The 12,499-nt window shown below is 33.8% G+C and overlaps 1 protein-coding gene and 1 long non-coding RNA gene across 4 annotated transcripts; one reads left to right on the plus strand and one right to left on the minus strand.

Annotated features, from left to right (window-relative positions):
- Positions 1–1,638: 1,638 nt before the first annotated feature.
- LOC122400812 lies at positions 1,639–9,095 on the plus strand. Its single transcript, XR_006259393.1, has 4 exons — positions 1,639–1,868; positions 1,908–2,050; positions 6,914–7,089; positions 7,329–9,095. It is a non-coding gene; the product is annotated as an uncharacterized LOC122400812 (long non-coding RNA).
- Positions 9,096–9,692: 597 nt separating this feature from the next.
- Positions 9,693–11,805, minus strand: LOC122400815 (SUZ domain-containing protein 1). Of its 3 annotated transcripts, XR_006259394.1 has the most exons (5): positions 11,677–11,805; positions 10,938–11,008; positions 10,393–10,582; positions 9,881–10,327; positions 9,745–9,803 (listed from the first exon to the last, which is right to left on the minus strand). XR_006259394.1 is itself a non-coding variant. In XM_043402483.1 (4 exons), exons 1-4 carry the CDS (start codon positions 11,728–11,730, stop codon positions 10,136–10,138), a joined length of 507 nt encoding a protein of 168 aa, XP_043258418.1. In that variant the 5' UTR covers positions 11,731–11,805; the 3' UTR covers positions 9,693–10,135. The 3 variants fall into 3 exon arrangements, 2 of the variants coding, with proteins under 2 accessions (XP_043258418.1, XP_043258419.1); XM_043402483.1 differs by having other exon boundaries at positions 9,693–10,327; XM_043402484.1 differs by lacking the exon at positions 11,677–11,805 and having other exon boundaries at positions 9,693–10,327; positions 10,813–10,949.
- Positions 11,806–12,499: the final 694 nt, after the last annotated feature.

Consider the following 12,499-nt stretch of genomic DNA (forward strand, 5'->3'; position numbering starts at 1 on the left):
GAAATACACGTTTTAAAACCCCCTCATCATATTGTGACTATTAAAAAAAAAAGAAATTCTTTTTTCGTCGAAAAATTTAGGCCTCTTTCTGAATTTTTTTCTCGAAAATGCGTAGGATTTCGGGGGTATATCTGTTCACCAAAAATGATTGTAATCGACCCCCGGAACTAATAATAATTTTTCCAGAATGATGTGAAATATTTTAATTTTCTTGAAAAATTTTTCGACCTACTCGAATTTTTTTCTCGAAAGTGCGTAGAATTTCGAGGGTATATTTGTTCACCAAAAATTATTGTAATCGACCCCCGTAACTAATAATAATTTTTCCAAAACGATTTCAAATTTTTTTTTTCGTCAAAAAATTTAGGCACCTGCCTCCTGTCGATTTTTCTTACAAATTCGTTTTTCATTTTTAATAAATTTGGTTAGCACTAAACAGAAAAAGTTGTCTAATACTTTTTTGTAGACACCTATGAGTTCTACTTCAGAAAACAATTTCAATCAAATCCATTCAGTATTGTAGGAGTTATGGCCGTTTGAAAATTGGACAATTTTTATCACTTTACGGGGTTAAGGAACAACTTTTCCAATATTTTTAGAATTTCTACATATTCTTCACCAAAATACGCGTTCTTTGCCGTTTGAAACATTAAAATCCCCCAATCCGTTTAGAAGTGACGACATTTTAAAGATTCGCATGAAATTTCGGGGGTGCATTTCTGGTCTCGCGTTAGATTTTCGGTCAGAAATTTTTTTCTCGAAAGTGCGTAGGTTTTCAGGGTTATGTGTATTTACCAAAAATGATTGTAACTGACCACCGCAACTAAAAATAATTTTATCAGAATGATTTGAAATTTTTTAATAACTTTATAACGGAGCCTCAATCAAAAAATTGATATTCTTGATTTTCGTATTATTTTGGCCTTTAGAATCTCACATTAAAATTTTTCCCAGGGGCGGCCGTACATCCTGTATAACATTTGATTCTGTGTAACAAATTGATACGGTTATTGAAAAACATAGCGGAAAAAGTCAGGATTAATCTATTTCTGTAGCAATTAATTCTCCTATTTAGATCGTAATTATAAAACTATAACACGTATAATCATCACTATCCGGGAGCTGATCACGCTCAAAATTTAATCAGACATTGAAACGGGAATATAAAACATAAATGTAAAGTTTCATTGAAATACATTCAGTCGTTTAGGCACAGAAAAAAATTTCTTTTTTTAACAGTCACAATATGATCAGTGGGTCTTAAAACGTGTATTTTCGCTAAAAAAAGTTTTCGAAATTTTTCTTCGTTATGGTACTTTCCTTTCACCTTGCATAGGTCGGAAAGTAAAAATGCTGGAGCAGTCGAGACTTGGAATCGTATGCCGATTATCGCGAGATCGTATTTCAGTTGTTACAAGAGCAAGAAGGAAAGGCTCACGCTAGCGTTCTTTATCGTTTTCCCGAAGCTGCGCGAAGTGTCGAGCTCACGCATGCGTGGCTCGAGCGGTAGTATGTATATGCCTGCTATCCCCACCACTCCGTTAGACGCTAAGGAAGTTCATCGTTACTAATGTCGACGTCGATGCACTCAATTATGCCAGATCTGGCCACACTGGATCGGACACCGGTCACCGGGCAGTGTGGCCAGATTTGGCATATTGGGAGCATCGACAGCGACACTAGTAACGACGAATTTCTTTTAGTGCTCAGCGGAGTGGTGGGGAAAGCAGGCACATACTACTGCACAAGTCGCGTGAACCGCGTGAACGTGAGCTCGATACTTCGGAGAATCGAGAAAGAAGGCGAGTGTGCCTCTCCTTCTCACTCTTGCAACAGTTGAAATCCGAAATCCGTCCTCGCGACAATCGGTATGCAAATACGATTTCGAGTTCAAGTCTCCGTTCAAGTATGCCGTTGACGCGGGGTCGGATTTTAGCACTATCGAGAGCAAGAAGGAAAATGAATGTGAACCTTTCTCTTTGACTCCTTCAAGACGATGAGAAGTGCATCTGCGTTCACTTCGGGCAGGTTCGGAGAAGTGGAAAAGGGGGTGAGTATCAGTTTGTCTTTCTCGACTCTTTGAAACTCTACAAGCTTACGTATACAAGATTAGACGTAGTGTGCGAAAGTGGAATGAGGAGTTCCTGGTGTACCCAGTGCCCGATCTGGTAACACTGCCAACTACCTAATCAGAGATGCCAGAAAAGCACCGCCGGGTGCACACGCACACATGCCAGATACGCGTACGTGAGCTCGTGGAGTTTCGGAAAGTCGACAAAGGCAAACTGACGCATGCCCTCTTTCTCGATTCTCCGAAGCTGCCCGAAGTAATTTCGGATCGCCTCGTGGGAGTCGAGAGAGAAAGGCTCACATTTGCCTTCTCGCTCTAAACAACTGAAATCCGACCTCCCGTCAACGGCATACGATTTGGATTCTCGAGCCGAGATTCTCGACTGCCCAGGCATTTTTACTTTCCGACCTATGTAGGCGCACATAAGCAAAGTACCCATAATGAAAAAAAAATTTTGTAAAATTTATTTTACGGAAATACACGTTTTAAGACCTCCTGATCATATTTTAATTATTGAAAAAAAAGAAATTTTTTTATTCCCATGTATGAGCACACATATGTATATTATTATTACGATTGAGTATAAATAGCTAAATGAATTTAAATGAAACTTTACATTTAAGTTTTATGTTCTCATTTCAAAGTCCGGTTAGACTTTGACTATAATCAGTCCATGGATAATAATGATTATACCTCTTGTTTCATAGTTGTTCCGATATATGTATAGGCATAATGTATAAAAAATCTTTTAAATGTTTCATATAAATCTTAGGACGAATTAAATTTTATATATGTTATACAGACGCGTAGAATGGAATTAGGAATTAAGAAATACGTAGGGTATTCGTATACATGCTTTATTCCCGTTCTTTCAGCGTCGGAAAAACAAATGAGCCCGTCCTGGGCCTAGACCCACGCCTTTGTCGTCAGCCTTCTCCCCCATCGGTAGGGGTGGGAGTGTTGACGGACGAAGGCCAGACGCGGTCCCTTGCCAGCGCCTCGGCTTGGGCCTCGCCTTTTCCCGACGCCTTACATATAAAAAAAATTATATAAACTTTTTCTCTATCTTCTCTAGAAAAGAAAAAATTAAATGAAATCTTATACATTACATGCTTACTTAAATCGCATTGAAAACGAATACCACAAATGTTTTAGAATAATGTGCAAAATGTGATTACGATTTTCGCTAAGACAAATTGAAAACTCGGTTCTAACAAGGAAAAGTTGGAATGGTACCCGATTTTGGGTTAGGTTTTACTTTGAAATATTAATAAAGTTATTACAGATACTTATCTTCAGAAATAGAAATACATTCAACAACCAGCGTGGCGTGAATGACAAGGTATTTGCCTGCAAGTTCCGAGCTTCTTCTGCTCTGCAGGTTCAAACCCTGCCAAAACAAATCCTTTTTTTTATTTTTTCAATCATATTTTAATCGTACACTAAATGTGACATTATATTTTTGTCTGACCTTCGAATATTTTTTTTTTTAAATTGAATTTAACATATGTTATTTTCAATGTACGAAGTACATGAATCTGGATGGTACTTTTCGTAAAAACAGTGAAAACATAACAATTTCAAGCACCACCTACATCTAATGAAAGTTCTGTTTTCACAGAAATAACAAAATTTTGTATCTAACTCTGATGGAAAGGCCGCTTCATTTACATTGATAAAATGTGAACGATTTTCGGATAGTCGTACCTTGTAGCTCGTACTTTTTACCTTATACTTCAGGTAAAAAGGGATATAGCTGAGAAAAACAGTTTTATGACATTACCTGCTAACTCATGTTACTGTTCTACAATGAAACGCTATGTTTTGTACCTTTAAAAATATTCGACTATGTCCTTTTAAAATTTAAGATGCAACCCATACTTTGTATTAAACTGGCAAACGGGATCACTTTTCCTTTGTTTCTAGTTAGTTCTATTTAGTTTGTCATAACAAATTGATACGGTTATCTCAAAACAATCGAGGAAAATCATTATTAATTAATTTCTGCAATTATTAATTCTACTGTTTTGTTTATGTTATAAAAGTAAGAACTCTTCTTATTGAAAAATACCACAGCGTGCACAATACTGGTAAAGAGTAGAATCTCATTTTAATTTATTAATTTTCAATCTAAAGTATTTTGATTTTGAAAAATCGTATTAATAATATATGTACATTGTTGTATGACTAACTCATAAGCCAACATAGATACCGCACTAGAATCATCCTTACACAAACATCCCAGTCATAGGTTTCAAACTCCAGCCTTTCTAGCCTCCTGTACCCGCTTACTCATCCTGTACCCGGTTACTCATTCCGTACGCCACCATTGTCACCCTCAAATACAGGGTGAGGCATTTTAAACAGGTCACCTGAATAACTCGCTTGTTTTTGAAGATAGGAGAAAATGCATTAGACCAAACTTATTTGGTATCGGGGGGCTCATAATCTGGTATTACCAATTTTTTTGTAGGTGGAGGCGTCAAGGAGATATGAAGGTCAACTTTGTTTTTTTAAATGGAACAGTATATTTTATTACTTACATTCTGATAGAGTGTTTCAAGGCGAATACAATGACCTATTATTAAGGTCATTCAAGGTCACCCAAAGTCAACTGCAATAGAAAATAAATTGTGTCAGAGTACATTTCGAATACTTGTGTATCACGTGTGTGTATTGCGTGACACGGGTCACAAAAGATAAACAAACATTCAATCACATTGTACGCTTATCCGTATCCTCAAACATTATTGGTAATTTTACTACCGACTAGAGCACAGCTTCGTAACATTTATTCAGTCTAAGTGTTTAGTTTTCTAAAATGCGTTACACGATAGCAGAGAAAGTAGAAATGGTTCTTATTTATGGTGAATGTCATAGAATTATGAGGGAAGCGGTACGTGTGTATAGTGAAAGATTTCCCGATCGTAATAATAGACCTTCACTTTCTGTCTTTACAAACATTATAAAAAAGTTCCAAGAAACTGGAACTGTGGATAACAAAACACGTAATCTTGCCAAACGAGCAACTGATGATGGAAACTCGATAAATATTGTAGCAGCTGTAATACAAGATCCACATGTTAGTACAAGACAACTGGAACGCGAAAGTGGCATCAGTCAACGAAGTATTTTACGAATATTACACATTAACAAATTTCATCCGTTCCACATATCACTTCATCAACAATTAACTGAAAATGATTATACAAAACGTTTACAATTTTGTGAATGGGGCTTACAAAAACTACAAGACGATGAAATGTTCTTGAGTAAATTGTTATTTACCGATGAGGCCACATTTACAAACCATGGAGCAATTAACCGTCACAACATGCACTACTGGTCGGTAGATAATCCACGATGGTTGAGAGAAGTCGACAAACAGAGACCTTGGTCTGTAAACGTCTGGTGCGGTCTTCTTCATAATAAAATAATTGGTCCATATTTTATTGATGGCACGCTAAATAGTAGTAAGTACCTGAGAATCTTAGAAGACGTTTTGCCAGAATTGTTAGAAGACACTTCACTGGACATACGACAATCCATGTGGTTCCAGCAAGACGGATGCCCTGCTCATTCAGCACGCAATGTTACAGAATTTCTAAATAGAAAATTTGGAGATTCTTGGGTAGGTCGATCAGGAAGTAACAAATGGCCGGCACGATCCCCAGACCTGACACCTCTCGATTTTTATTTGTGGGGAAAATTAAAGGCAGAAGTGTACCGCGAAAAACCAACTACCAAACTTGACATGCAAGAACGTATAAGAAGAGCTTGCTCTGTAATAGATACAAATGAAATTTGCCAGGCAGTGTCATCAGTATTGCAACGATTTAGACTATGTATCCATGTTCAAGGTCGCCATTTTGAACACTTGTAATAGCAGTATCAAAGTATCCAAGTGTTCGAAGAGTGCTTTGAGACAATTTATTTTCTATTGCAGTTCACTTTGGGTGACCTTGAATGACCTTAATAATAGGTCATTGTATTCGCCTTGAAACACTCTATCAGAATGTAAGTAATAAAATATACTGTTCCATTTAAAAAAACAAAGTTGACCTTCATATCTCCTTGACGCCTCCACCTACAAAAAAATTGGTAATACCAGATTATGAGCCCCCCGATACCAAATAAGTTTGGTCTAATGCATTTTCTCCTATCTTCAAAAACAAGCGAGTTATTCAGGTGACCTGTTTAAAATGCCTCACCCTGTATATAAACGACGCACATTTTTGGACTCAAGTCAGATCTCTGTAGTTTGTACTAACGTGCGGAACTTGCCGTAACGATCGAATAAAACCACCAGTCTCTCTAGTAAAGTGTTGTTCTTAATCCCGCAACCCGGGATCCAACAACATATGCACGCTCATACATGGGACTAATAAAAAAAATTTCTTTTTTTTCAATAATTAAAATATGATCAGGAGGTCTTAAAACGTGTATTTCCGTAAAATAAATTTTACAAAATTTTTTTTTCATTATGGGTACTTTGCTTATGTGCGCCTACATAGGTCGGAAAGTAAAAATGCCTGGGCAGTCGAGAATCTCGGCTCGAGAATCTAAATCGTATGCCGTTGACGGGAGGTCGGATTTCAGTTGTTTAGAGCGAGAAGGCAAATGTGAGCCTTTCTCTCTCGACTCCCACGAGGCGATCTGAAATTACTTCGGGCAGCTTCGGAGAATCGAGAAAGAGGCCATGCGTCAGTTTGCCTTTGTCGACTTTCCGAAACTCCACGAGCTCACGTACGCGTATCTGGCATGTGTGCGTGTGCACCCGGCGGTGCTTTTCTGGCATCTCTGTACCTAATCAACCTGTTTTGCCTGACGCTTATATCCTAGGGTGCGTTCAGTTTGAACGCCCACGCGCTTTAAGCGCTTGCAAGCATCACTTATGTTTTCGATTTGGCGCTGAAAGCGATAAGAAAAATAATGACGTATACACTACGTCATAACTTGCAGCTCGTACAGTATTTCTTCGCTGGGAAAACTGCGCGATCCACAGTGTTTTAAAACTAGTAACTACACTTTATTTATAAATAAATAAATTTTAAATCCAATTTCCTTTGAAAATAAATGGCCGAAAGATGTGATAGAATTGTAGTATCAAAAAAACAAAATGAGAATCGCAAACATTCATTGCCATGTCAATTATTGTTTAAATATTGTATATTATATTAAAGAATAAGTTAATTAATAATTAAGTTTTAAACGAAAATTTTGTAATTTGCTTTTTTGTATTTATATTTTGTTTTAGGGCGAGAGTGGATCGGAATTTGACATCATTTTTTCAGAAGGGTATTTTCAAATGTGATAAGGGATGGAGGATGGAGGAGAGCACTAGCATTGTTCGCGTTCTGACTCTTCCGATACAATTTCCAGGTTAGGCACCCACACATAACATATGTTGCAAATTAAAAATAAATGAAACCTGAGTTTTTAGGTTTAAAATAATATGTATTGGACAAAATATAATAACATTTTGTTATATAACAATATTATTGCACAAATTACTGGCAAGCGTAGGCATAATTTTTTTTTCAATTTACTTTCCTTGCTTTTAAATTATAAAACTTGTTAACAATTATATCAGTCTCTACTCTATTAGTTTGTATGGAATGCTACACCGAAATATGATAACTATGAATTCTTTAGTAATTTTTTAAATTATTCAATGGTTCTGCTCCCCATTGACTCCATAGAGTTTATCGTTTGCTCTCACGTAAATTTAGCTCTAACTGTAAAATTAAAATGTCGTGTGGCTGCTGTTAATTCTTATTATGTAAAATTCGCCATGTTTCTATCATACGTATTAAAATTTATTCTTAAAATGCAATAAAACACTTTTAATCAATAATCAGTTCAATCCATAAATTGATTAACTATTTTAAACTTCACATATTGCGAAATTATTGACAAAGCATTGTTACATCATAGCGACTTATGCGTGCCGTTCTACGTAATTTATTCTTAAAATGCAATGATAGAATAATAGTTTCCTGAAATCATAATCTACTACAAAATTTTCATATTGCAGAGCTTTTGATAGAATAGAATATTGTTCTTATTTGATAGGCACTTGTGTTTAGGTTACATACTTCGAAATTTAAGCTTGTCGAGAAGCGAGAAGGGAATTTTCTTTTGCGTACCATATTTCCCTCAAACGTGTAGAATCATGTGCGATTCCCACCAACATTCAACAGATATTTACGTTAAATTCAAGACATAGCGAATACGAGTAAAGCATTCTCTTTGGCGTGACTTGTGAATGTCTAGAACAATGTTAAAATTTTTCTGTTGAGCATAATCATAGCGTCTTTGAATATTATGTAGTGGAACTAATATTAATGAATCTGGTGATAGCTGCGCAACGTAGATGCGCAGAGATATTTATTCTACAAATACCACTGTTGCAATCATATGATTCAGTTTGCCCGCGTTCTATGTTTAACTTAAACAGAGTATGTTTTAAATTTTTACTAACGAATGACCATAAAAACCAAAACCTCTATAGATTTATTGTTTACAAAGGAATGGTTATCTGTAGTCAAGAACCCGGTGTCATCTCATGATATTGGATGTAAATTGAATATGGTTATTATACGAAATATATTTTATAATTATAAGATTTATATAATTTTATAAATCTTAGAGTTAATAAAAATGTATATATGTATATAGATATTCGTGACATTTATCAAACCTTTTACAGATGCAAAACTGGTACATACCATTAAATGTTGCTGTCTATTCCATCAGAATACTTTTTTATTGTGAATTAATAATGCAAATTGTAATTTATTATTTTACATTATTTACTGTTATTATAAATTAACCGATTACTTAACATTATTAATCCTAATTTTTGACTTTATCTGGTGGACTAAGATCATATTTGATACCAAGGGGCGATATCAGGTTCTCGAGTTTTTACGTTTAATTAAGCTATCATTACATTGATGAAGATGTAGATGAAATTAATAATGCTTAATAAAATGTATAGAAAATATTTGAAAATGCTCCTTTCATATTAATTGTATGTGTTATAATATATATATAATGCCTAATGAATGAATATACATTATGTATGGTAATAATATATCTAATGTTTTATTTCAATCTGCATAATTTAAGAAACTAAGCTTTTTGAAGATTTGTAATACTTTATACTTACTACTGCGTATCTTCAGTTTCATTGACGAAAAAAATCGTTTGTTGCATTTTTTACATGATAATATTTGAAATTATTATACCAAAAATCTTATCCATCAAAATATTCGGCGATTATTAAAAAGAATGACCGTTAATTGAAAATTGCATAAATATTATTAGAAACTATTTTATCTATTTCATATATTTAATAAATAAAAGTAAAATTAAAAACACTAAAACAAAAGAAACGTTAGAACACATTCCAATAAAACTAAGAATACATTGGTTTTTATATGATTAAAATGTACATGAATTTAAAAATTGAAAAGCTTTACACTTAAAAATTGCGTAATATTTCTATACATTTACTTATAAAATGCAGAAAATTAAAATTATTATGAAAAAACGAATTGCCGAAATATATAACAGATTGATATAAGAGAAATCTTTTATTGTACAATTTGTTTCAGAGATTTGAGTAGCACATACAAGTGTAGAAAGTAAAATAGTTTCCCACTTCGTATCATACTGTAATTCAAATATTCATCTTAACGTGTTCCCTGCACGACGATTGTAGATTCTAATTTTTTAATAAAAGTTTTTTAAAATATGACAAACATCAACAAAACATAGCATCATATTGGTAAGAAATATTACCATTTCTATAGTGACTCATCTTTGCCGATTTATAGCCTTGATCCTTTTGTAAGTACGGTCTATGTAAAGCACTGCCTATAGGGCATAGCACTTACTATGCTCCGTTCAAAATGACAGGAGCAGAATGCTTGTATTTGGTCAGAAACATTAAGCTGTTTCCTGCCATCAGCCTCATAGCCGCCTCTCTTCCCCGTGCCAAGAAGAAGGAAGAAGAGGAAAAAGATGGGTGAAAAGTGTTGATCCCTGAAAGACGCGCTACCTGCGTACATTAAACCCCCGTGTTCCGTCTGGTCCAATAGGCATACGAAGAACATTACTTGGTAGGCCACTACCACTTGGAGTTATTGACTTTGGTTGAATTCTACTTATTTCTTGTTCTAATTTTTCCTCTGGACTTTTTTCTTCACCCAGAATTCGTTTTCTTGCTTCTGCATATTCTTGTTCCCTCTATAGATATTGTTTATTATACAATTTTTTCTTATACGGTTCATTTCAAGATGTTAAAACTGTACCTGTCTCAAAGTCTTTATAGGTTGTTTTGGTTTATCTCCATTCACTAATGGCCCATCACCACTACCTTGTGAATCTCTTGTAGGTCTTTTTAATATTTTTACAGTTGGTTTTGGAGGTACATATTGAGATCTCACACCATCATCACCTAATATTATCATTCTTGTGTTTGTACTGTGATTGGTTTTGAAGCTGAAACATTATAATTTCAAGATACTGTAGTACAGGAATATTCTAATAACTATATCATGTGTGATATATTAAACAACTACTTTATATTAATATATAATTCATTAGTAGATTTATCAATAATGGTTTTTAAGTTATTTTTATGCAAATACCAATCAATTTAATTATTAATTCTAATAATATTTAATTCTAAATAATTCAAGTTCTAATATAAATTTAAGTTTTATACATACCCTTGTTTTTTAACGAATTGCTTCATTTCTTATTTAGTAAATTATCCTCTGTTATTTTGCCAGTCATTAGAATTCTTTTTTTAAATATCAACAAACCATAAGAAAATAAATCTTTTTGAACTTACCTAGAAGATTCTATTTCTTCTAATGCTTCAACCGCATTTAACTGGAGGGCATCCAACTTTTTGTCAAGAGCCTAAAATCGATTGTAGTTCTAATATTACATTATCATAATACAATAAAATTATACCATGACGTATATATGTAATTTTCAATCACAATTTTTTTATTCAATTCTTCCAAATTTTCCAATAATTAGTCAGTTCTTTTTATCCTTAAACACGTTAAAACATTGCATTTTAATAATATAATATTTACTACTTCGAATTAAAAAATTCAATGTATTTATAGGTATACGCTCATTTAATAGAAGATAAAAATACAAAATGTGTAAGACATCTACAAATGATATTCAGAGTTAAAAGATATTACAATGTTCTGTAATCAATAACCCTTTTCCTTATTGTAATAGAAAGGTAACCTTTTGGAAAGTAATGTGCATACTTTCTTATTACCACTACTATCAATAGTCATATGGATACCTACCAGTGTAATACAAGAATATAAGCCATATATAAGCATTTGTAAAACAAGAATCTAAGAATAATGAAACTGTAAGTATCTTTTTATGTCAGACGTATGCAATATTATTTTATTGAACAAAATGTTTTACTTTAGAGTTTACGATACCCGCAAAAATTAACACTTTAAAAACTTCCTTCGTGTTACAGGTTAACACAATTACTCCATTATTAACTCCACTTTAAATAACACTACCTAAAATATACTAAAACAATAACTTACCCCTGATTCTTCAATTTCTTCCCAGCTCTCGAGAACGTCATCCATGGTTGACATTCCGTGATTTATGTATTAATTTCTAATTTTTACGTATTACTGCGAGAAATTTAACAATACAGTCTTAGCATGAACTACCGAGGAAAGTATAGATGAGGGTAACTTAGCACACACATATGCTCCAGGTAAAAGGAAAATCAAAATAGTGTGTCTTATATCATATTGGCCAAATAAAGAAATTAAAAATTTCCTAGATATACTTTTTCTTAGTGTTACTTTTAATATAAAACTAAATTTCTCGTTAATGCGCACCACATTTTTATTAATTTTATGTGAATTTATACAGTGACGTCAAATATCTCTAACTTTATTTGTTGAAAACGGAAGTTAATATAATCACTGTGTATGATGACCGCGGGTCACACTCATTTTCATTTACAAAATGACCCGCATTTTCTCAAGTTACATCTATAATAATGTTACAGTTTTGCAAAAAATGATAGATTTATCTTTTAGGATAGATTTATCATTAAAGGTGTTAAACAAATTTTATCTAATATTGGGTTTATTATTTCATACGTATAGCTTATTTATAAGATTCTTGGAGCACAGTCGACTCCAGTATAAGCCATACATAGCGAAAAGCAGTAAAGCTGCGAGTGTCCGTGTTTGCATTGGATAAACAGAGACACAAACACTGCGTACTCTTTCTATCAAGTGCAAAATCAGACTCTTGCGATTTTACTGTTTCTCGTTCAGTACGGCTAGTACTGGATTCCAATAACTGGAGTTAATTGTGACTGAACTAATATGTTAAAAAGTTTCTGGC

The sequence above is a fragment of the Colletes gigas genome, unplaced genomic scaffold, assembly GCF_013123115.1.
Source record: "Colletes gigas isolate AHSC1104 unplaced genomic scaffold, ASM1312311v1 Colletes_gigas_Sc00020, whole genome shotgun sequence".
Taxonomy (NCBI): Eukaryota; Metazoa; Arthropoda; class Insecta; order Hymenoptera; family Colletidae; genus Colletes; species Colletes gigas.

Coding starts and splice junctions, on each gene's coding strand:
- LOC122400815 (XM_043402483.1), bottom strand. CDS start 11,730: ATGTCAACCATGGATGACGTTCTCGAGAGCTGGGAAGAAATTGAAGAA. Junction 11,009..11,676: donor AAGAAATTGAAGAATCAGGG/GTAAGTTATTGT, acceptor AATCGATTTTAG/GCTCTTGACAAAAAGTTGGA. Junction 10,328..10,392: donor CTATAAAGACTTTGAGACAG/GTACAGTTTTAA, acceptor CAATATCTATAG/AGGGAACAAGAATATGCAGA.